Source organism: Phytophthora parasitica (assembly GCF_000247585.1).
Source record: "Phytophthora parasitica INRA-310 unplaced genomic scaffold supercont2.2, whole genome shotgun sequence".
In the NCBI taxonomy this organism is placed as follows: Eukaryota; Oomycota; class Peronosporomycetes; order Peronosporales; family Peronosporaceae; genus Phytophthora; species Phytophthora nicotianae.
Window position 1 is genome coordinate 2,271,455 of NW_008648988.1, and position 21,889 is coordinate 2,293,343.

The window sequence follows — 21,889 nt, forward strand, 5'->3', positions numbered from 1 at the left end:
AGCAATTGACAAGCCCAACATGACGCCACCGATGCGGAAGGACTGCGATGTACTCGCCATGGGCATCGAGGGAAGCGCCAATAAGCTGGGCGTAGGCATCATCCGCTACCGCGCCGATGGTGAAACGGAGATTCTGTCCAACCCACGCAAGACGTACATCACGCCGCCAGGCCAGGGGTTTCTGCCGCGCGAGACTGCTTGGCACCACCAGAACCACGTGGTGGGTATCGTGCGGGCGGCATTGGCGGAGGCCGGCGTCTCTCCGAAACAACTAGACTGCATATGCTACACAAAGGGACCTGGAATGGGCGGTCCACTGCGCTCTGCCGCCGTCTGCGCGCGTATGCTATCCTTACTGTGGAACAAGCCGCTGATTGGCGTCAACCACTGCGTCGGACGTACGTGGGCCGCGATGAAAATATTCCTATTCTTCCATGCTAATTAGCCTGTTAATGCTGATGGTGGCAGATATTGAGATGGGTCGGACGGTGACCAAGGCTGCTGACCCCGTCGTGCTGTATGTCAGTGGCGGCAACACTCAAGTCATCGCCTATTCGATGCAATGGTGCGAAACTGATGGTGCTGATTGGATTTTTTTTTAAAGTATAGGGCTGATTCGTTGGCGCTTGTTTACACTGTGCAGCTACCGTATATTTGGTGAGACGATCGATATCGCTGTTGGAAACTGCCTGGACCGCTTCGCTCGAGTGCTAGAGCTGTCGAATGACCCAAGTCCAGGATACAATATCGAAGTGCTGGCGAGAGAGTATGTGAACGAGTTATTAGCGCCACAGCTTGTTCACTGTTCTGACGTCTGGGCTTGATTCTGTGCTACTACTATCCAGAGGCAAGAAGTTCATTGAACTGCCGTACATTGTAAAGGGCATGGATGTGTCGTTCTCGGGGATCTCAACCTTCATCGAGAAGGAAGCCAAGTATGTCTGAGGACTTTGATTTGTTCTTTCGATTTTATTGGCAACATGCGTTGCGTTGCTAATGTGCCTGCTCTTGCAACTGCAGCGACAAGATCAAATCGGGAGAATGCACCAAGGCGGACTTGTGTTATTCGTTGCAAGAGACGATTTTCGCCATGCTGGTACGCTGCATAGCCCCTTGAAATTGGCGTTAACTTGCTTTGAGTTCAAGCTGATGCTGGCGCTTTCTAGGTGGAAATTACGGAGCGTGCGATGGCGCACTGTGGCCAATCCCAAGTGCTTATCGTCGGTGGCGTCGGATGCAACTTGCGTCTTCAGGAAATGATGGGGATTATGGCGAAAGAGCGCAACGGACGCGTCTGCGCTATGGACCAGCGCTATTGTATCGACAATGGTGCGATGATTGCTCAAGCTGGAGTTCTTGAATTCCAATACGGAAAGACCACGCCACTGAAGGAGGCTACTTGCACGCAAAGGTACGAGTGAATCATTGAAAATCTGTAGCTTGCTAGTGTCTAGAACTTATTTGTTGCCTGCTCTTGTTTCTACTACAGATTCCGCACCGACGAGGTTCCTGTCATTTGGCGCTCCGATTGAGCAGCACATCTGAGCTTGTTAGGCACGAAAATATGACCTAACTTGAAGAGTCGTTTTAACCTCGCTTTCTCTGTTTAAGGTCATTTGTCAACGTGATGGAAGGAGATATTGGCGTCGGCCAAGGATCAGAGCGGGATGGAGATGAAGATCAGAGAACTGCCCAAATGGAGGGCTCATTTGTGCATGGAAATCGAATGGAGGCCCTCGTCAATGCCATCGCGCAGTACCAGGACGTCTACCCTGTTGTGCAGCGTGGTGTTCAGCTACTACGCCAAGAGTTGTGCGATGGGGACACTAGTGGCGACGAAATCACTCGCAGCATTCAGGCTTTTATAGACACTGGGACACTAAAGGCGACAGTTAGTGCGATGACAGTCAACTTAGATTCCTCCGCGTTTATTCGCCCGTGTTTTGAGCTGCTTGTTGTGCTTATGAACAAAGCGGATGAAGTTATGACCAGAGCTTTATGGAAAACTGGTAAGTTTGGCTAAAGCACTGAGAACACTCCGACCTTACTGACATCGAATTTGTGCGTTAATGCGATGTCATAGAGATCTTGGCTATTCTCGACAAAGTCGTGCACAGTGTGATGTATCAAAACGAGCCTGCATGCATTCAGCTTGGAATTAATCTCTTGTCGAAGCTTGTGGGGAAATTGGAGTCACTTGAGAACGGATTATGGACTCAAGTTGTTTCGACCACAGCACAAGCGATGGTTGAAGCTTTTAAATGTCCTGCATAAGTAGTTTGCAGTGCTAACGATGAGTTGTTGTACAGCTCACGAACTCTTTAGATAACGATGTGCAATTGGAATGCTTGCTGAGTTTGAAGCAACTTTTCCAACTGAAACCGGATGTTGTTGTGCCCGCTACTCCCGCCAATATCATTTTGAAGACGTTGGATCAGTGCTATCGACAGCCTGTTGGAATAAGCAGATCATTTGCCTCAGCTTCTGCGGTAGTTATCTTTCGGTACGCTTTTAAGTACCGTTCTACGCGTCGGTTGAACCTATAACTAATGATTCGATATAGGATTCTTGGTACACCTTCTCGAATACCCCATCTCGGACACTCTGCGCCAATTCTAGCGACCGTGCTTCATCACTATCAGCTCATGATGGATCTCGAAGAGGTATTTCATTTACAGGATAACCCTTTTTCGCATTTCGAGTTTCTAACATGTTTTTAACGGTTGTTCATTCCCTTTCAGAGCCACAAACTCTACGTAGAAAACCTTATTCAACAACCGCATCAAACTGCTGTTCATCAGTCGCTCAAGCGATTGGTTGAACTAGCTATCCCTTTAGCTGAATCGTACGCAGGTTAAACCTTGTCGGGCTACCCGAATGCTACTGACTTTCATGGTCTTATGGCAGAAACATTGACGACTGGTCGACTGCGTTTCAAAACGCTACCATGAAGCTTTTGCTGGGCGTAACGTGGAGGTGAGCATGCAAGATTGACGTCAGACTTGCTTTAATATGATTCCAACGTGTGCGTTATGGTGTTGTAGAGAAGGAGCTCGAGTGTTTCTGGACAATGGAGGCGTAGCAGTACTTATTAACGCGTTTACATCAGGATCATTGCTGAATAACGCAGCGGTTGAAACGGCATTGGCGCAAACGCTGTACTACGTGTCGGTTCATTGGCCTGATGAGATGTGGAACGACATCCAAGTTAATGGCACCGGCATGAACAAGTGGTTTGAAGCAATTAGCGAACGGTGCGAAGACGACAACGACGTGCTACTTCATTACCTTCTAGCACCGGTGAAAATCTTGTTACACTGCGAGGTGAGGTCTCTAAGAAACGATGTGAACGCGAAATATGCGTTACTGACGTATGTCATGGCTACCAGAGACTTCTCGAAGCGCTTGCAGGAAGTAACCTGGTGGACGTTTTCCAGTCGGTGCTTCATAAACATAACCAGGTGCGATTCATCAATTTACATGTGATGCTGAAAGCTTGCTAACCATGTCATGGCATTTTACGCTGTTTATAATGGATGTAGCTACCACTCTGTGCCCGCCTTGTTGTGAATCTTCTTCTGTCCGTACCTGACATTAGCCCAACAACTTCTTTGCCGTATGTTTCTACCGTCAACTCCAGAGTTTCTTTCAGTTTACTAAAAACATCCACTGGCTTCTATCACTTCCAGAGTGCTATGTGGCTCGATTGCAGAGACAATGATCGCTTTCGAAGGCAATTGTTTGGCCCAGTTGGAATGCGTGAAGGCGCTGACAATACTCATGTCCCGGCAATCTGACAGCCAAACTCTTCTATCGAATGACCATATCCGAGATATTGTTCGAGTCATACGCTCAAAGTTGATAGACGAACAGTTTACTGCCGAAATGCTGAGTCTCGTCAAGGTAGCACTGGTAAGGGGTAGGCTCTGTCTATTAACTGCTACCGTGCATACCTCTCTATAAGTACAACTAACTGTAGTTCATGCTGAAGGTGAATGCCAGTATTCGAGCGGCATTTATCGACCGAGGACTGCTACAAGTCGTTTCCAAGGCAATGTGCATGTACCAGTGGAGTTCTATAGACGATGCTGGATCGACTGCTCGGTGGATAATCTGTGATATTGCTCACAAGCTTGACGTTTCTAGGAGTATAAGCATTCTGGAACCCCATGCTGATATCTCCATTGGGCGCAGGTTCAATCCTTCGGTACGTGCTACATGTACTTATGGTTTATGGTTTCCAAGAAACAGTCCATGGTATTCACGTTTTTCTTGCGTTTCTCAGGCCATATCAGTGAAAGCACTAGATGCGTGCTGCTGTGTGATAGGGGCTCTTGCATGTGTGAAACCGTTGCTTCCTCTTTTGATTGACGAGGGTGCGATTCGGTGCATCGTTGGCACGCTACGCTACGCTAAACAAGAGCTGATAGTACGTAGTGACGGCTCATTTGTTCAGCTCGTCACCACCTGCTTTTATGCAGCGAGCAACGTTGTGAATTCTCCCATCGTGGTACGAGTTATGGATCCTGTAACGAAGGACAATGCGGTTGACTCACAGTCAATTTACTGCCGATTGGGAGACTCTGGTGCAGACGATGCCATTATTGGGTGTCTTGAGGAAGCTTTGCGAATGAATAATATGCCACCATCATTGGTGGACAGTGGCTGTCGTCTGCTCCAAGCTGTACTTACATTCCAAATGTCTTTCAGCAGTGAAGCAGAAAACCGGTGGATCGCGGTAGCCACCTCATTTTTGCAGAGAGATTGCACTCAACCGAGAACGCGAGAGCTGCTGTTTAGCACTACCTTGATGATCTTGTCACAAGGACAACGGTCAGGCAAATCAGCTAAAGGACAGCATATCAAAATGATGAAAGTGATTCTTGGGGTCCTGAACGAGTCAGTAGAACACGGAAGTTGCTGTACGCTGAGTCAATCAGAGTGCATTGGTGCCATTCGCGTGCTAGAAGAAATATCGAAAGCGTCGGATTCCCTGCCAGACACATTAGTTTCGAGGTGTCTTGGAGTACTGGGAAAACTTACTGGTATTTTCATTTTATTACCTTCTACCACGGCTCAAGTAAATCGACGGTTCTTCGACAACGCAGTTGCGCAGTTTGCGACTACAAGCTATATTAAAAGGCTGATATACCGGCTGGATAAATACACCGCGACAGAAGGGGTAAATGAGAATGCCGCAATGATGGATATATCCGAAGATTTCAAAGCTCTGGAATCCTTGCTATTTTCCAGCCAAGGGAAGAAGACGATTGATGGTTATCACGGACTATTTGATTATCTCACCTCAGTTGTTGAAAATGTTAACGAGTACGCACAAGCGTTGGGAGATCAAGCAGGCTTTTATCTGGAACTGGGGTGTTTATCGAGTCAGCTTTTTCCTACAGTTCAACGAGAAGAAGTGATTAACGCCGCTTTGTGCCATTTTGCCGAGGACACAGCGTGGCATTCCATGCGATGGATAGCTGCACTGGATGACAAAGGGTCAAGCGTGCTCACGCTTATTGTCGAGTTTGTCCTTCTCCGAATAGTTTCAGGACACACGATTCTTGAACCGGCGTTGTTGATGGAGCTCTTGAATGCTCTAAACTACCTCCTTCGCTGCAATCAATGCAGAGAAGTAGTTCAGGCATCCTCGCATACCAAGGAACTCCAAAGTGTTTTATGGGAGCTCGTCCGTGGAGATGTTGCACACCTGGGTGCGGTATCTGATGGTTACGACGTTGCAGTATCTCTGCTAGGAATCATCTCGACTCTGTTATCATTTTCGAACGAGATATTTTCTATTCAGTCCGAACACAATGGATGCGAATTGCTTGTTCGGTTTTGTCTAGGAGCTTTGGATAGCTTCTATTTGAACACCAAGCTTGATATGACCAAATTTGCGTTAATGGAAGAAGTTCTTCAAACTTCCGGTATTATACTTCAGTACTGCATTCAACTTGGTGCAGAATACGCGCGCTCTATTATTCAACATCGAGCCACACGACATGCGTTCAACATTCATGTGGGTGTAGGAAGTACCGAAAAGAAATCCTGCGAAAAATGGTGTTTGGTGGTGCTTGGAGCAGTACTTCAGTCTCACGGCCTTCTTTACGCGGAAAGGTTGCTGCGTTTATCATCGAACCCATCGGCGCTGCTAATCAATCTCGTTGATATGGTTGTTCAGAGTTCAGACGTGATTTCGTGGAAATGTTTTCTAGATTGTATAACAATAGTGGATGGTCCGTCAGAGACAACGGGGTGGCAAGTAGACTGCAATTCTCTATTTGAAAAGCTTCAACAGCAAACCAAGCGTCTAATTTCAGAGCAAGCCACTATATTAAATTCACATACGGTGATAAAACATGTTGGAGAAACTATTGCTCAGTTGAGCTTCAAGTACGGTCAACTTAGTTTGGATACGTCACGGGGTGCTATGGACGGTTGTGTCCAACCCATGGCTCAGTCTGGATTATCTTTCTACGACCTTTTCATGGCAGCACCAAGTTTCGAAGCCTCGCAATACTCTGAGGTTGTTAGCCTTCACCTAAGGATTGCTTGCCTGGCTGGATTCAAGACTGAAACTGAACGAAGCACCATTGAGGAGTCGACTGTCAGTATCAGGAAACTACTTACTCCTATTTGTATATCGGATGAAGCGCTTGCTGATTTTCTCGATTTGGCGTCGATGGTGTATCTATCCCGAGCAGCTGCGTGGCTCTTTATTGACGCCACCACTCACGTCCTGTCCAAGGCGATACAGAGACTCACGACTGGGTTGAATCGATCGGTATGTCTTGAAAAGAGTCTACTTACCTGTTTTTCTTCACTTCGAGATGTATACGGCACTCGGTGGGAAAGTGGAGAAGTAGACAGTGTACTGGAGCTACTGAAAATTCTTTCACCTGATAGATGGTCCCAAGAACAACTCCTAGAGTCAGTGCTGGATCTTCCGCAAGGTCTTCTACACCTATTCGAAGTCGCGCGGGCAGCGCCTAGCCATGGCGCTCAAATAATGTTGTTTTTGTTTCAACATATGTATGGCATTCGTCACAATACACAGCGTATTGGTGAGATGGAGCTAAACACACTTCTCTCGATTATAAAACGTAACGTTGCTGGTAGAGTTGGTGACACTACTCAACGGAAATGGAGAGAAATACCTGGGAATGAGATGCTGCGTTGCGCGCTGGAAATACTGAAGCTGTTTGTGAGGAGAAAAAATTGTGCAGTTGTTTGCTCCGACCTCGGTGGGGTTGGCATTCTGCACGATGTCATTTGTGCTCCTTCCCAATACGAAGATATCACTCATTTGGCACTTGAAATCTGCTGTTTTCTCGCTGGCTTCGGAGCCAATCTGTCGAATGAGAATTCCATCTTCGCTCTTCAGCTGTTGTTCGTTCTTGTCAAAACTAGCGTGGAATCTTCTCGCTCCCACTTAGCAGCTCTCGTTTTGGAATATTTCTTAGCTGTTGATGCTTCCACTTTCAGCTTGCCATTGATTCAGCAGTGCAGGTCTCAAATTGTACCTGTATCGTCACGATCAGATGAAGAAGTGAAGATGTTCATTCAGCAATTGTACATTGCGCGGCAAAAACTTGCAACAAGAACACCGAAACCACAAGTCTCTGGCCCAAATACGAGTACTAGCAAGTCCTCTTTAAACGAAGGCAAAATACGCAGATTAATTCTTTCAAGTTGTCGAACAATTGTGCAGTGCACAGATGGAAAAGGTGAGACTTCGTATGTGAATGTGAAAACCTCTGAAAAAAGCACGACCGAGCCACTTGAATACTCTCGCTTATGCGAAGCCATTGACCAGATCAGCTTCGTATTGGATGACCCCAATACGGCGATGAATCGCAGCTATGTATCCGCCTTAGTTCCGGCACTGAGTGAGATCCTTCTTCTCCATACAATCACGACGACAACAATATGCACTATTATGGAAGTGCTTGAACAGATAGCATTTGTAAACCCGACGATCGTGTTATCTAATGACCAGCTGGACATTCCGGCGCTGCTTTCTTCCTGCTCGCTGCATCACCGGTCGTCACTGACATTTGCAAGATATCTTTGCAGATTTTGCAACAGCGTTAGCGCAGAATTAACTGAAGGTGAATTCGGGCTAGCAGTATCGATGGTCCCCTTATTGTTCGAGCTGTTGGTGCATTGGAAAACAGATTTTGAGATCATCGATCAAAGCCTAGCTACGTTACCAGATTTGATCATTGTGATGCGAATCAAAGAATTCGAACAACTTCGCAGCGGTGATATACTTGCGCTCCTTAACAGTGCAGTGGCTTCTTACATTGGCAACAGCCCAACATCGTGGAATTGGCTGAAATGCGTATTGGTAGTCCTCAACAAGCTCGATAAGGTGGCTATTGAATCCGCTCAAGACACAATCTGCACAGTCATTGATATCATTCGCATGTTCATGAGCCATAGTTTCATGGTGGAAAGAGCTGTAACGGTGCTGATACGCATGTATATCGAGCAGCGACAGCTCCCTCTTCGACACCTCAGCGAATCGGATGCTGTTGAAGTGTTGCTGACATGTTTGAAACTGCATGCCAATGATGAATCAATCGTCAGAGGTTGCCTCAAACTGATGGTAAGCTTGGCGTCACGCAGTGAAACCTTACCAAAAATCGTTGATCAACTGCTGACAGCAGAAGCTGCAGCTTCAATTCTGTTAGTGTCGAAGAAGAACCCAGACAACCCCTCAATCTGTGAAATTTGCGTTAAGCTGGTGCATCAAATGGTTTTATCGTTTGAGAAGCAACCCGAAAAGAATTCCCATGTGTCGGTATTACCCGGAGAATCATCAAGAAAGGGGTTCGAGCTATTGACTCAACTACTCGAAGCTGACATTATACCATTGATATTCGATTTGCTGGATAATTCTTCAAGTCGAGGGGATAATCATCTGCTGGCTTCGCTCTTACGATTACTCAAAAGTCTTACAAAAGATGAATGTCTACGAGACTCTGCTGAAGTTTTGCATGGGCTTCAGGAACTGCAGCAGACTGTTGACCGTATTTGGGAGAAGAATTTCGACTGTTCCTTAGTCGAACTGGCCATTGACTGTCTCGTTAATATGGCTTGTTCTGATCGTGCAATTGGCCATGGATGGAGGGAATTGCCGATGTGGCTCTTACAGCTTGCCGAATCCATTCACAGCCTGGAAACACACAACACCGGGATGTGCGTCGAGAAACTCATTGGAATACTAGGGAGACTCGCCATTGATAGCGCTACAAGCACAACAATTTCGCCAAAAGGCTCATTCACTATTATTGAATCGCTGGCGCATGTAGGGTCAAACTATTCACTTGAGCGAGCGCTCTATGGGCTACTGTGTGCGTTGAGTGAGAACATCGCGTGTGCCCAGATCTTGATAGTTTACAACGCTATACCGATCACTGCCGAACGGATCATCAGCCATGTCCACGACGAGGAAACGTTGTTAAGCAGCTTGTGCTTTTTCGATCTCTTGGTTCTAAATAGCGGCGAGAGCTACCGTGCCTTGCAAGACGAAATCGTGTTGGAAGCCCTAGATTTGGTCATCCAAACATATCCCGAGGTCACCGGAAGCCAAGTTTATCATATTGCCAGCACTTCACTTGAGAAAGTATCAGCATTAGATTATCAATCGACGCGAAAGAAACCAGGTGCAGCCAAAGTGATGAAGCCTCAAATACAAATTCCAGACTCGCAGAAACCTTTTCACGACTTGCTTCGCGAAGGAGCGAAGTTTCGAGTTATCTGGGAGGCCAGACCCGACGTTGTTGAGAATATCCAGATACAACTAGCCCCAAGCGGAGATTATCTTGTATTTCGAAGAAAAGCATCAAGTCAACTACCACGAGTTGAGCGCATTTTCGTTAGTCAGCTCGAAGTGTGTCCGCAACGTTCTCTCGCCAAGCCAGGCAGCCCTTCGTCACCTTCGAAAAGAATCCTGACTCAATCATTACTAAAAGATCATTTCGAAGGAGATCGTGTACTGCGTTTAAAAATTCGAGATGAGGACGTGTTGATCAAGACCAGTAGTACTCGTGAGAGGGTTCACTGGGATCAGGCTCTGCAATGGCTTGTTTCACGTCGGGAGACTCGTACGTCGCCTGTACATTCGCCAACCCATTCGCCACTGCATTCATCATAACACATTTTTAGCCTAAAAACGCATAGAGTTCTAATTTTGCTTAAGACTTGCAAGCTTGGTATAGGGCGATCCGACCCACCTCTTGCTGCTTCATCTACGTTGGTTCAGTGACAACTGAACCATGGATCGCGGCCGACGGGCAGAACCTTACAGCAATGCTACAATTTGGACTCGAGAGATTGCAAGAAACCTCGCCAGCCACCTGTCTCGAGTGTCCAATGCTCACAGTTGTGTTGACACAAGGTCTCCAAAATCGACACGTCTCCCTCAGTTCCATCACCCGAACACTCAAAAGAGATGCCCGTCAAGTCCCATGAAAACCCGGCATCCTATCCTGACAATAACTCGAAATCCTAATCTAAATGGTGGCCAGGAGCTGGACGTCAGTGGAGGAGAAAACGCACGAGAAGAGATCGAGGGTGACGCATCATCAAATCACGACTCAGAGATTGGTCAACGTACATGTAATGCGAAACAGGAGATCGTTCATGGAAGCAGGAAAGGTATTCCATATCATTACACAAACGATGGGCTTGAAATTAACCAGGAGCTTTCAGATATACCAGCAGTTAAACCACCAGCAAAGAAGCGCGCCATAAACGGAAACGTCAGTGATATGACCACCTACGATTCTCCGCAGAGACACCACGTAAGTCATGATTACTACAAAAGGCAGGAACAACGAAAAATCTGGCAAGAGAACCAGGTAAGTTTTGTTTTTTAGCTGGAGAAGGTACCCATTCGATTCTAATCAGCTTCGTGACATGTTCTAGGCCCTTAACAAACGTCTGCAAAGTGCGAAAGCAACCTTAAATTTCAGGGAATGGGAGAAGGATGGTAAATGGACTCAAGAATTCCTAAAAACCCAAGAAAAACGAAGACATGCCCTTCAACAAGAATTGCGCAGAGCTCAAATCTCACCACAAGCTGTTCTCCGGTCCAGGCCGCTAAAGTCGCTCCACCATCACGTGAAAAAAACAGCGTTAGACTCAGACAAATACGTAGAATTTTCTTGTTCATTGAGCGCTCGAGCTTCGGGACGCCGCGACTCAAAGGGGCAGATTCTGCTCGGTAGTAGAGGTGGTTTTGAAGCACTCGCCCAGCATCCAAGTGCTGCCAATCATCGGCGCATTATGATATTGCGCCAGCAAAAACATTCTCCTCGCATCTACGCCAACGCTGCAAAACCATTACCGAGTGATATTGACGCAGTTTCAAGCGCTGGCCAAACTGCATTTATACCAGATAACGAGATCGTTGCAGTGCGATTCACATTTTCACGCGGACGAAGTCGAAATACAGACCCCGTCACGAACGGCATTGAGCAGAGTGACCAGCCAGAGCCATTGATAATAGAAGGCGACCGAGATACGATGAGTCTGTCTGGAGCATTTTCCCCGGGAGTCGAATTGGAAACTGAATTGAATGCCTTTGCAGTGAATGACTCGACCGATCAGCCACAGGGAGATTTAGCGTTTGAAGGTGATGCTGACACTGGAGCCGGTAGCAACATAGCAGTAGAAGAAAGCGAGTGCTATCAAAGCGACGCAGATTTTTACAACAATAACTCGCAGAATGATGTTGCTGTACTATCTGCAGAGGACGTTGCGGCGGACGCTGATTCAAGCGGAGAAACATTAGATCACGTAACACGGGATGAAGAAGCTGTCTCCGAAAAGGTTGAAAGTGAAATCCAAGCTTTGGACCATGTCACGTCACCATCCCCGTCACCCCAAGTAGAGCGCACCCAATCAAGCAGTGATGAGGAGGAAGGAGATTGTGATGGTGACAACTTTAACGAAGATGCTCTTCCGCCCGCCCGCGCAACAGAATGGCAGCACGACAAACTCGAAGCTAGCGGATACGCAAGCGAGTTCGAGGATGAAGCCCAGGGTAATATTGCTGATGCGTCCCCTGCAAACAATTTGGACAGCCTTGTCAATGCAATGTCCTTAGATAACCAGGAAGAAGACGATGACGACGAAGAGTATTCCCGCGACGACTTTGAGTAAACAACAAGTTGAGGTGATCTAAATTTGTGATTTAGTCCATATAGACTATTCATCGTCATTTGTGTACCCATAATTCAAATTGTGCCTACTAGCGATGGTGACGCCCACGTCCAGGCGCTCGTCTATCAGCTCCGTCACCTCGTCGGGACGGCGACGCAAGGACCAATCTCTGCTGGACATCGCTTCGTCGCTTGGACAGCGCACACCCGACCGCTCACAGACCAGCGACGACGGCGTGTCTACGCGCTCGAGGCAGCTGGACTTTGGTAATGTCGACAATGGCAACGTGAACGATGAGCAGGGAGAACAGGACAAAACTGGCGGTACTGAAGGTGGTGGAGAGGTGCAGGAAGTGCATGAGGAACAGTATGATGAAAATGGAGTAGAAGAGGAGAACCAAGTCCGAGAGATTATTGCTACGGCTCGGCCTCGTCCTAGAAGGTGAGAAATATGGTGGATGCACTTGAAAGAGGACAATACTGAACTATTTATTATCATTTGAGATAGGGGACGCCGCGGGACGATGTTCTGGAGTGCTGAGGAGGAGACATTTCTGCGTCGTGGAGTGGAGAAGTATGGCATTGGCAAGTGGAAGAAGATTTTAATCGATGGCAAAGATGTGTTCTCGAGTCACCGGACCAATGTGGATCTCAAGGTACAAATGAACTGGTACAATTGTTACTATTGCGAAGAAACGCTGACTCGAGGTTAACTATGATACGCGCAGGACAAGTGGAAGAATTTGTGCAGGAATTCAAGCCGAAAGCGACGGAGAACACCGGACACTGCGAATCAACCTGAGGAGGAACGAGAACCAAGAGAGATTCGTGAAAATGTATCACCGGAACAAAGACCTCGACATCCAGCTACTGCGAAGACTAAGAAGAGGGCTGCGAAAAAGACGGCCAATGTAGAAAATGATGAAGACGAAGCTGCCAACGTTGCTGTGAACGATTCTGAACAATTGGGACTTGTGACACTAAAGTTTGCTACTGAAACATCTCCTGAGGTAAGGCTATGACGGTTGCAACAGGGGTGGTTGGCATATCGAATAATCTCTGATGGGTTTCTATTAATTGTTGCAGCTCGTTGAAGTCTGCGTGAACTTGGACACGTGCAAGACTGTTGCATCTCTTAAAGAGCAGTTGAGGGCAAGTCTCTTGTCAGACGCTTCATCCGATGCGGACATCCAAGTGATTGGCCTCAAGTCTCGAGTCCTGTTTGAAGACAAAGAACAAATATCGCGCTGCATCGGCACAAACGGTGCAGATTTCTTTCTTGTGTTTGAAGAACACCCGGAAGAATTTGTGTAAACATGAAATGGAGCTGACATTAACCATACAATAAACATCAACATTTCCTGCTCCGCTCAAGAATTCTACATTCCCCATGCATAGTTTGCGAAGGACATGTGGCCAAGTGCCCAACCTCCAAACAGCGGTTTTGCTCCCGGTTTCTTGTCCTCCATTCCTGCTCCAGCAGCGACAATGAACGTCATGAAATGATCAGGCGATGGATGCGCATATTTCGCTCCAGGTGCGTTGCGCCAGTTCGTAATCTGTTTGGTCCGCTCCTCAACACTGAGCTTTGACTCCGAGGCCAAGGTCTGGTCCAACCAGTATTGGAATGTTCTAGTCCCCTCAACAAGAGAGGGACTGCGAAAGTGGAGACCTCTTAGATTGTGGGTCGACTGACCAGAACACACAACCAACGTGTCCTCGTCACGGAACGTGGTCAGTATCTTGCCCAGATTGAAGTGATCCAGGTTGCTCAAGTACGAGTTGATCGACATGGTGACGATCGGGATGTCTGCTTGGGGGCGGATCAGCTTCATTGGCACGAACACGCCGTGGTCAAACCCGCGGTTGACTAACTTCGCCTTGATCTTGTTGTTCTCGAGTTGTTCCTTCACTCGTTGAGCAAAAGCAGGGTCGCCCTTAGCAGGGTACACGACGTCGTAGGCCTCATCAGGGAAGCCGTAGTAGTCGTAGACCATCTCTGGGTTGGCAGCGTTGGAGATCTCAAATCCGCTGCTGTCAGACTCGAAATGCGCCGAGACGATGAGGATCCGCTTGGGTAAGTTCTCGTTCTTGGGGTAGAGTTTCTTGAAGAGCGAACTCAGCAGTTCAGCAGCAGGTCGAGAATCGCGCCTCATTTCGTCGAAGCCTGAAGAGAGCAGCCACAGAGGACCGGGGCCATGCGAGACGGCGACGACAGGGTGACGGAAGGTAGGCATTGATGGCGGGTGGTATTGAACTTGTTGAGGTGGAAGCAAAATGCTAAATGAGACTGGGACGAGCTCGTCATGGAGCTGCACCACCACAAGGCGGCAAGAAACTGGGCTAGTCGTACAGGTGTTGAACTTGTTCACGTAATAGCTTGGTTGGATTCGCAATCGTAATGACAGATCCCAAGCTAGTCACGACAGAGCGCGCTACATGGACGGCTTGTGAGCCTTGGGTTCTCTATGCTCTGAACTTGGATGGCTTCATTGTCATGTTTGACAAGTCTTGCTATGCTTTGACAAGTCCTGTTGATATTTAGCATAGAGAATTCGTAAAACCTCCATACATGCAGCAAATTAGCTGGCGAACACTTCGAGGAAGACAGTAGGAAGAGTACATTAAAAACGGTGTCTGCGTTACCGTCTCCGCTACAACTCGTCCTTGACTGCATAGCTTAAATTTGAGTCTACTCCCCAGGCGTATGAGGCGAAGGACATATGTCCGAGTCCCCATCCACCGTTTAGCTTCTTCGCAGCAGGAGAACCTTCCTCCATTCCAGCGCCCGCGCCAACCACAAACGTCGTAAAGTGATCCGGTGTGCGGTGGCATTTCGAGGCGTACGGAGCCTTCTTCCAAGCGACAATTGACTCCATCCGCTCCTTGTAGGTCTGTGTAGACGCTGTCGAGAGTGTCTTGTCCAACCAGCTCTGAAACTCGAGCGCCCAGGGCTCGATCGGGTGGCCTTCAGGGAACCAGTCTGCGTACATATTGTGTGTAGCTTGACCCGACGTGATAATCAGCGTGCCCTCGTCACGAAGCGGGGCAAGAGCCATGCCGAGTTTGAAGTGGTTGTTCGCATCGAGCATGCGATCGTTGATAGACATGGTTACGATGGGAATGTCGGCCTGTGGGCGCATCAAGAACATGGGCACAAACGTGCCGTGGTCGAACGGACGGTCCACGAGCTTGGACATAATCCCACTCTGCTCCAGCAGCTTCTTCACTCGTGCGGCGAATGCGGGGTCGCCCTTGGCGCCGTACACTAGTTCGTACGCCTCAGCAGGGAAGCCACTGTAGTCGTAGAACATTTCGGGTGATGCGGACTTGGAGATCTCCAAGCCGGTGCTACGCGCCTCCCAGTGCGCTGAGATGAAGAGAATGCGCTTAGGCAACTGGGCATCGCTCGAGTAGATTTTGCTGAAGATATCCGCCACGTTCTTGGCAGACTGCGAGTGCTTGTCAAGTCCCTCGGCACCTTCGTCGAGCAGCCAGAGCGGCCCCGCACCGTGTGAAACGGCGACGACAGGCTGGCGGAACGCATTCATGTTGCGGGTAGTCGGAGCGGCTTGAATAGTGACGAACCAGAGCGCAACAAGGAAGCGTGCGAAACTCATGCTGCGCTCGACGTAATGGCACTGCCATTGCAGCCGTCTCCGAGTCGGAGTCGGACCGGCATGAATTCGGTAAACATTAACATGCCACGGGTTGACTATGAGCGACGATGATTGGTTGATTGTGTATAGGTTAGGTTTGATAACGTGTCTTTGAACACGCAATCATTTCTAAATGGATAGAAATGGATACATTCATAGCGTACTACAGTACTTTGTGCGAGCAGTACTAACATTAAGCCGCCGTCACTTGCAGCGTGCAGCCATGCACATGTTTTGCAGCTCTACAAATACACAAGACGTCTCGTTCGTCTAGAGATAATTGTCGGCGCTTGTGAACGTCGATGGCTGCAAGCTCCGGGGACTGGAATTTCCAGCTTGGAACTTCCATCACCTACATTTTATCGCCAAATCCGTCAGCGTTATCAGAACAAAAAACGGCCTCAAGCAAGTATACACCGACTATAACGAAACCACACCAACAGAACGCTCATTCCGCAATTCGCCTTCAAGCGCACAAATCACTTGTATAGATACCACAACACAACCATGGTTGCCTTCCGCCACCCAGTCGTAGCTGTCTCGCATGGACCCGGTCCTCTGTGGCTGCTGTCTTCAGGCTTCGCCGGTATGAGCAAGAGCAGCGTACCCGCCCGCACATTGACCACCACCTTCGACAAGCTCTACCCGAAGGGCACGAATCTCCCCAAGCGTATCCTGTATGTGTCCGCTCACTGGGAGTCCGAGAGCAGTGGCTTCGAGATCTCCGCCGCCTCCAAGCCCGACATGATTTTCGACTACTACGGCTTCCCCGACGAGGCCTACGAAGTCAAGTATCCAGCCAAGGGCGACCCGGACTTCGCTCAAAAAGTAAAGGAGCAGCTCGAGAAGAACAACATCAAGGCCAAGCTCGTGGACCGCGGCTTTGACCACGGCGTGTTCGTGCCGATGCTTCTTATCCGCCCGCAGGCAGACATCCCGATCGTCACGATGTCCATCAACTCACGTTTGGGCAACAAGGCACATTTCGAGTTGGGGAAGGCTATTGCGCCCTTCCGTGATGAGGATACTTTGATCTTGTGCTCTGGTCAAGCCACACACAACATGCGTGCCAGCCGCGACCCCAACAACCCGCTTGAGGACTGGGCTGCTGCGTTCCAGGGCTGGCTCGACAACACCTTCACAGCGGAGTCCAAGATGAGCTACAGCCAGCGTGGCGATCAAATTATCAACTGGCCTAACGCCCCTGCTGCAAGACTCGCGCACCCGACGCCCGACCACTTCGTCCCGTTTGTCGTCGGTGCTGGCGCTGGCATGGAGGAGAGCAAACCAGAGGCGGAGAAGCTGTTCAGCGGATGGGGAATGGGTCACATGTCGTTTGCCACCTACGCTTGGGGTGTCGAGCACTAAAGTAGCTACGACTCATGTAATCTTAGCTAGATATACGAATAGCAAATCAAAACAAAATGAACATTGTCTGGCCTAGTGCTTCAGCAATGAAAATACGCAGTAGATGCTTTGATGCCACGCGAATACGACTGAAACGTTGTTGTAATCTATTGCAATGATCATCACATCGCAGCTTGCTTTCGTGTGGTTTTGCATTTCGAGTGACGCTGTATTCTTTGCCAAACAAAAAAAAAAACACGATAACTAGCTACGACTATTGCTCCTTCGCCTTGGCGAACCGCCCCACTGGTGGGGTCATCTCCTTTCCGTCGTCCTCCTTCCATGCCGACAAAATGTAGAGTCCAATCACGATATTTACTGAGAGCACAGCCGTAAACCCACTAGCGAACAATACCAAAACAAAGTAAATACATCATGAAATCGCTCATACAAACTTTACAGGTGCCTTTTACCCCCATGCATCCGCGTATGGTGCTCCTTCAATCAGTACATCATCAATCACAGCACCACCCAATACAATCAGACCCTAGTCAGGCAGCGTACCTGGCCTGAATAAGCTGCGCACACCGTAAAACGTGGTCAAGGGGACCACTACCATTAGGATCGAAAAAACGACCAGCTTCTGGATCACCATGCGGTTGTGCGCGCGGTTGCTGAAGACAATAACTCCAACGTCAGCTACAAAGATCCTTCTGCTGTCATATGCGTCCACCCGTGACTCACCCAGCCGCACGACGCTGCATGCCGCTCAAGCTCTTGGTCTCGCCCGCCATGCTTGATCTTTCGGGAAAATCAAATGATGTTGTCTTGGTTTCATTATGGGACGACAAATGTCCCCGCTTAAGTGCGCTTGAAGGAGCACTCACCTTTCACGCAGCAGTTCGAAAAAGAGCGCGGTCGTGATGGACGTCAGCGAGCGGTTGGTGGCGCGGCGCGCGCACCTCGCCCCATTCTGCCGCGTAGACCCCGTGAAGCAGCATTTGCGCCTGCAGAGTTATTATCAGTTGGCGCGCCAGCTTTACCGCCAGTCCGAGACGTACTTCGCCGAAGGAGCTTGGGATAACGCGTAAGTGCCAGCGTGCAGAGGTTCTATTTTTTTTGTACTGGCTGCTGCGAAGACCGAGATACTCATTATCTAGTATTGTGTATGCTTTTGCTGTTGCCTTTGCATTGCAGCTACGTGTTCCTGGCCAAGTTTATCAAGTAAGATGCATGTGAAGTTCTCGGAACTGGTGGAAGACTCACAAAGTAGCTTTTCTATTTTTTTTTGCTCCTTTGTTGTGTTCTACAGACTTTGCTCGAAGGTGATCACTGCCCACCACGACTATGAACTGCCTCGGTACCGTAAGGAGCGCGAGTGGGTGCGGGCGGTATGTTGGCATCTCAGTAGCAGACTGGATTTTTGAGCATTGTGGAGGTATCTTATGAGGGTGTATATAACTCTGCATGCAGCAAGCTGCAGAAGGATTCAAGCTCTTCGACGCAATTTTGGATGGCATGGAAGCGGAAGAGCTCGAGTATTTGGAGTATGAACGATCGCTAAATCAGGAAAAACAGCAACAAAGCACGGCGCTTGCGACCGAACAAGCGAACATGTCTGCGTTGGAAGCGCGATTGCAGGCAATGCGATTGGCCAAGAAAAATGCAGAGCAGCCAAAGGAACAGGCAGCGGGGGCTGCGAATAAGGAAGACATGCGCACACTTAATCAACCCGCGGAGGTTCGACCCCGACTCAATCTCGCTTTGAAGCCGCGTCAAAAGGTAGAGAGCTTGGACTTGTCGAGGCAGTTGCGTTGGGGTTGGCTAACGCTGTGCATTTCTGTAGGAACGGAGCAACACAGTGTCGTACCCTACAGTGGGTAAAGCATCTTGGATGACAGCTGATGCTACTCAGCCCTCTCACACGCACTATTCTGCGCCGCCTCTCAGTCGTCAGCGATCACAAGAAGCAATTGCCAATTTGACAAGGTATGTGTATGATATTGAGCGATATAACATTCGTGCACGATTGGAGCTAATGCTGCTGCACAGTGGAAAGATCCGTACGCTTGAGATTCCTTCAGGTATCATTGCTCAGTTTACATTACTGGCTTCGCCAAACACGAACCGACCACCTTACGGGATCGAAACTTGTGGCATATTAGCGGGAATATTGGTGAGTCTCTCATGCAACTATAAGCTGAAGCTACCATAACTAATCTGGATGCTACTCGATGGATTAGTACGATCGGAAGCTGATTATCACAACTCTTATCATCCCGAAGCAAGAGGTATGTTGGCAACGAGAAAGGTTCATTATTGCTTATTTGACTGTGCGTGTGCTGGTTGTGAAGGGGTCGTCTGATATGTGCACTATGACAAACGAAGAGGAGCTCTACGATTTTTGCTTCAGCAATGAGCTGCTGACACTCGGCTGGATTCATGTGAGACTCCTCGTGCATAATAGGAGACTGAACTCTTGTACGTTGATATTAACGTTGGTACTTGACTGCATGCAGACACATCCAAAGCAAGATTGTTTCCTGTCATCTGTCGATGTTCACACCCAGTGTGGATTTCAATCAATTTTACCAGAGGTACATGCATGCCGTTCTCCCTGCTCGTTCTTCATCTCATGGAATGCCCATGCTCCCTCAATTTGTATTAAACTGCCCAGGCTGTCGCTATCGTTGTTGCCCCCAGTGACCCACGCAAAAAGTGAGTACATTGCTGTTTCGCTGTACCAGTAGATAATTGGGCGCTAACTGCCTGTGCTGCTGTGTATTAGTGTTGGGGTGTTTCGGCTGACAGAGCCAAGCGGATTGCAGCTGATTCAAAACTGCAACTTGACGGGTTTCCACACCCACCCGAGCCATGTTGAAATCTACTCGGACGCGTTTGAGTGTAAGTGGATGGAGCAGGTCACGACCCAATTGATTGATATGCGGTAAAGCAAGGTGGCCGAGCTAGCGCGATAGAAATTTGCTGTGGATCCATGCCATACAACCAAAAAAGTGAAAAGATGTCAAGGAGACTAAAAAATGGCAACAACAATGAAGTACCAGTGAATGAAGTGGCTTATTGGTGCGTCTTTACTGTACCAGCACGATCACTATGCATCTCGACTGCTCCAGCTGGATCGCTCAGGCCATTTCAGGCAGATGATGATCTTCAACTGCTGAAGTTGAGGCAATAGCGAATTTAGATATCGTCCGAGTTATCCAGGTTCAGCAGAACCTTCTCCATGCCCGGCTTAAACGCAGGCTTGCCTAGGAACGGGCAGCTACCGCATCGGAAGGCATCGCCCTTGAAGCACTACAAGATGGATTCAACAAAAATACCGGCGTTAGTCTAGAACTTATGAACAATAATAAATACGCAGTGAGGAATATTACGTTTCCGCATCCAGACACAAGCTTGTTCAGGTCCTTCTCGGACATAACCGGCTTGTCGTCCTCATCCTTCAAACTGCGTAAAACACAATGGAAAACGTGAGTCAACCACAACATTCAAACTCATAAAACTACAGCAGAAAAACCTTACCCGCAAGTGCAGTTCTTGCATGCCCGCTTCTTTCCGCCAACCTTCTCTCCACAGTCTGCCTTGGCCGCCTGCAGCACTTCATCTGTGTCATCGAGCAGCGTATCCTCGTCGATAATATCGTCGTCCTGCTCGTCACCGAAGTCGTCCGCCAGCACTGTCCACTTCTTAATGGGCTGCGTCGTCGTGGACTTAATAGCAAGTGGGATGGCGGTGCTTTCGAACGACTGCTTCTTGGACGAGAAGCAGACCGCGTCTGAGAACTTGGGGAAGAAGGGACTGCTCTCCTTCTTGTCAGTTGTGTCTACAAGGCCACCAATCATCAGCGCCATGAGGATGGCGTTCTTCTTCTCTTCCTGCACATTGGCAACGTGCAGCTGCAGCACGCCGCCAGCCTTGAGCAGAGGAAGCACTGCTCCGAGCTCGATGCCCAGCTGCTCTGTCTGCTCGCTGAACGATACGATGGCGTCGAATGCATTTTCCTTTGCGGCGGAGCTGTTGGCTACAGTCTGCGTTACATCCGAGCCCTCGGGCACAGTGAGCACCGTCACGTCCGCCACCTGCGGGTTCGCGTGCTTGAACTTCTGTACGGCAGCCGCTGCGTCCTGCAGACGCGTCAAGATTGCCACGTTACCCTGGAGAGCCATTGGATGGTGGTTTTGTGTCCCTTGCCGCTTTACGCTGCACCAGAAGAATTGTGTTGTGAAAGACGATTTGCACCAAGTCTTGTTTGTGGCTTTTGTGGCCGCATTTAGACTTATACTTGCTGTTTGTAAGGAGGAGTGAATCTTAAAATTTGGCCTGGTTTACGACATCACATGATTATAATTTGTGGCAACATCCACATTTGCATGCCACTACGCAATCGACCATCATTCTCTATGCCATTCGTTAACGGGTCAAAATGCTGCCTTTGTCGATTTTTACTCACACGACATTTGTCCGGATTGAACCCCCAAGAACGATCACAGTGCAATGGAAGTGGATTCATCACCAGCTCTCGTGCTCAGCGCCAACCCGCGCATCATCGTACAGCTTCCTCGTGATAACTGCTCGTTGTCTGCCAAGGTGGCTACCAATTGTGTTGGAATGCAACAACAACCTTTCAATTTGAACGCGTTGCCGATGAAAGGCTCAATTAATGACCATCTAATGGTCTTGGAA

At 48.7% G+C, this 21,889-nt stretch overlaps 10 protein-coding genes across 32 annotated transcripts; 6 read left to right on the forward strand and 4 right to left on the reverse strand.

The window, feature by feature from the left end:
• Nucleotides 1-19: 19 nt before the first annotated feature.
• PPTG_02756 (hypothetical protein) lies at nucleotides 20-1,532 on the forward strand (the record flags this gene model as incomplete). The annotated part of the gene is made up of 7 exons (XM_008893997.1): nucleotides 20-398; nucleotides 469-565; nucleotides 644-766; nucleotides 846-935; nucleotides 1,021-1,096; nucleotides 1,167-1,411; nucleotides 1,490-1,532. 7 exons carry the CDS (start codon nucleotides 20-22, stop codon nucleotides 1,530-1,532), a joined length of 1,053 nt encoding a protein of 350 aa, XP_008892245.1.
• Nucleotides 1,533-1,627: 95 nt separating this feature from the next.
• On the forward strand, nucleotides 1,628-10,168 carry PPTG_02757 (hypothetical protein; the record flags this gene model as incomplete). Its single annotated transcript, XM_008893998.1, has 12 exons — nucleotides 1,628-2,009; nucleotides 2,084-2,247; nucleotides 2,310-2,503; nucleotides 2,564-2,663; nucleotides 2,742-2,845; nucleotides 2,908-2,976; nucleotides 3,045-3,324; nucleotides 3,390-3,461; nucleotides 3,543-3,616; nucleotides 3,690-3,912; nucleotides 3,992-4,207; nucleotides 4,286-10,168. The coding sequence occupies 12 exons, from the start codon at nucleotides 1,628-1,630 to the stop codon at nucleotides 10,166-10,168; spliced, it is 7,761 nt and encodes a 2,586-aa protein (XP_008892246.1).
• A 121-nt stretch (nucleotides 10,169-10,289) lies between these two features.
• On the forward strand, nucleotides 10,290-12,180 carry PPTG_02758 (hypothetical protein; the record flags this gene model as incomplete). Its single annotated transcript, XM_008893999.1, has 3 exons — nucleotides 10,290-10,671; nucleotides 10,726-10,874; nucleotides 10,942-12,180. The coding sequence occupies 3 exons, from the start codon at nucleotides 10,290-10,292 to the stop codon at nucleotides 12,178-12,180; spliced, it is 1,770 nt and encodes a 589-aa protein (XP_008892247.1).
• A 58-nt stretch (nucleotides 12,181-12,238) lies between these two features.
• PPTG_02759 lies at nucleotides 12,239-13,556 on the forward strand. Of its 2 annotated transcripts, XM_008894000.1 has the most exons (4): nucleotides 12,239-12,621; nucleotides 12,688-12,835; nucleotides 12,908-13,189; nucleotides 13,266-13,556. In XM_008894000.1, exons 1-4 carry the CDS (start codon nucleotides 12,275-12,277, stop codon nucleotides 13,491-13,493), a joined length of 1,005 nt encoding a protein of 334 aa, XP_008892248.1. In that variant the 5' UTR covers nucleotides 12,239-12,274; the 3' UTR covers nucleotides 13,494-13,556. The 2 variants fall into 2 exon arrangements, with proteins under 2 accessions (XP_008892248.1, XP_008892249.1); XM_008894001.1 differs by having other exon boundaries at nucleotides 12,908-13,556.
• Nucleotides 13,557-13,558: 2 nt separating this feature from the next.
• PPTG_02760 (hypothetical protein) lies at nucleotides 13,559-14,416 on the reverse strand (the record flags this gene model as incomplete). Its single annotated transcript, XM_008894002.1, has 1 exon — nucleotides 13,559-14,416. The coding sequence occupies one exon, from the start codon at nucleotides 14,414-14,416 to the stop codon at nucleotides 13,559-13,561; it is 858 nt and encodes a 285-aa protein (XP_008892250.1).
• A 360-nt stretch (nucleotides 14,417-14,776) lies between these two features.
• Nucleotides 14,777-15,909, reverse strand: PPTG_02761 (hypothetical protein). The gene has a single exon (XM_008894003.1). It carries the CDS (start codon nucleotides 15,797-15,799, stop codon nucleotides 14,834-14,836), a length of 966 nt encoding a protein of 321 aa, XP_008892251.1. The 5' UTR covers nucleotides 15,800-15,909; the 3' UTR covers nucleotides 14,777-14,833.
• A 355-nt stretch (nucleotides 15,910-16,264) lies between these two features.
• PPTG_02762 (hypothetical protein) lies at nucleotides 16,265-17,455 on the forward strand. The gene has a single exon (XM_008894004.1). It carries the CDS (start codon nucleotides 16,346-16,348, stop codon nucleotides 17,204-17,206), a length of 861 nt encoding a protein of 286 aa, XP_008892252.1. The 5' UTR covers nucleotides 16,265-16,345; the 3' UTR covers nucleotides 17,207-17,455.
• On the reverse strand, nucleotides 17,275-18,031 carry PPTG_02763. Of its 2 annotated transcripts, XM_008894005.1 has the most exons (4): nucleotides 17,930-18,031; nucleotides 17,750-17,859; nucleotides 17,659-17,683; nucleotides 17,275-17,586 (listed from the first exon to the last, which is right to left on the reverse strand). In XM_008894005.1, exons 1-4 carry the CDS (start codon nucleotides 17,977-17,979, stop codon nucleotides 17,460-17,462), a joined length of 312 nt encoding a protein of 103 aa, XP_008892253.1. In that variant the 5' UTR covers nucleotides 17,980-18,031; the 3' UTR covers nucleotides 17,275-17,459. The 2 variants fall into 2 exon arrangements, with proteins under 2 accessions (XP_008892253.1, XP_008892254.1); XM_008894006.1 differs by having other exon boundaries at nucleotides 17,750-18,031.
• A 23-nt stretch (nucleotides 18,032-18,054) lies between these two features.
• On the forward strand, nucleotides 18,055-20,579 carry PPTG_02764 (hypothetical protein). Of its 21 annotated transcripts, XM_008894010.1 has the most exons (11): nucleotides 18,055-18,272; nucleotides 18,383-18,409; nucleotides 18,498-18,576; nucleotides 18,659-18,967; nucleotides 19,032-19,174; nucleotides 19,238-19,361; nucleotides 19,429-19,476; nucleotides 19,540-19,629; nucleotides 19,705-19,782; nucleotides 19,863-19,903; nucleotides 19,974-20,579. In XM_008894010.1, the coding sequence occupies exons 1-11, from the start codon at nucleotides 18,109-18,111 to the stop codon at nucleotides 20,134-20,136; spliced, it is 1,266 nt and encodes a 421-aa protein (XP_008892258.1). In that variant the 5' UTR covers nucleotides 18,055-18,108; the 3' UTR covers nucleotides 20,137-20,579. The 21 variants fall into 21 exon arrangements, with proteins under 21 accessions (XP_008892258.1, XP_008892260.1, XP_008892272.1 ...); XM_008894012.1 differs by lacking the exon at nucleotides 18,383-18,409 and adding an exon at nucleotides 18,346-18,351 and having other exon boundaries at nucleotides 19,705-19,903; XM_008894024.1 differs by having other exon boundaries at nucleotides 18,498-18,967.
• On the reverse strand, nucleotides 20,040-21,444 carry PPTG_02765 (hypothetical protein). Its single transcript, XM_008894028.1, has 3 exons — nucleotides 20,729-21,444; nucleotides 20,581-20,653; nucleotides 20,040-20,500 (listed from the first exon to the last, which is right to left on the reverse strand). The coding sequence occupies exons 1-3, from the start codon at nucleotides 21,370-21,372 to the stop codon at nucleotides 20,387-20,389; spliced, it is 831 nt and encodes a 276-aa protein (XP_008892276.1). The 5' UTR covers nucleotides 21,373-21,444; the 3' UTR covers nucleotides 20,040-20,386.
• Nucleotides 21,445-21,889: the final 445 nt, after the last annotated feature.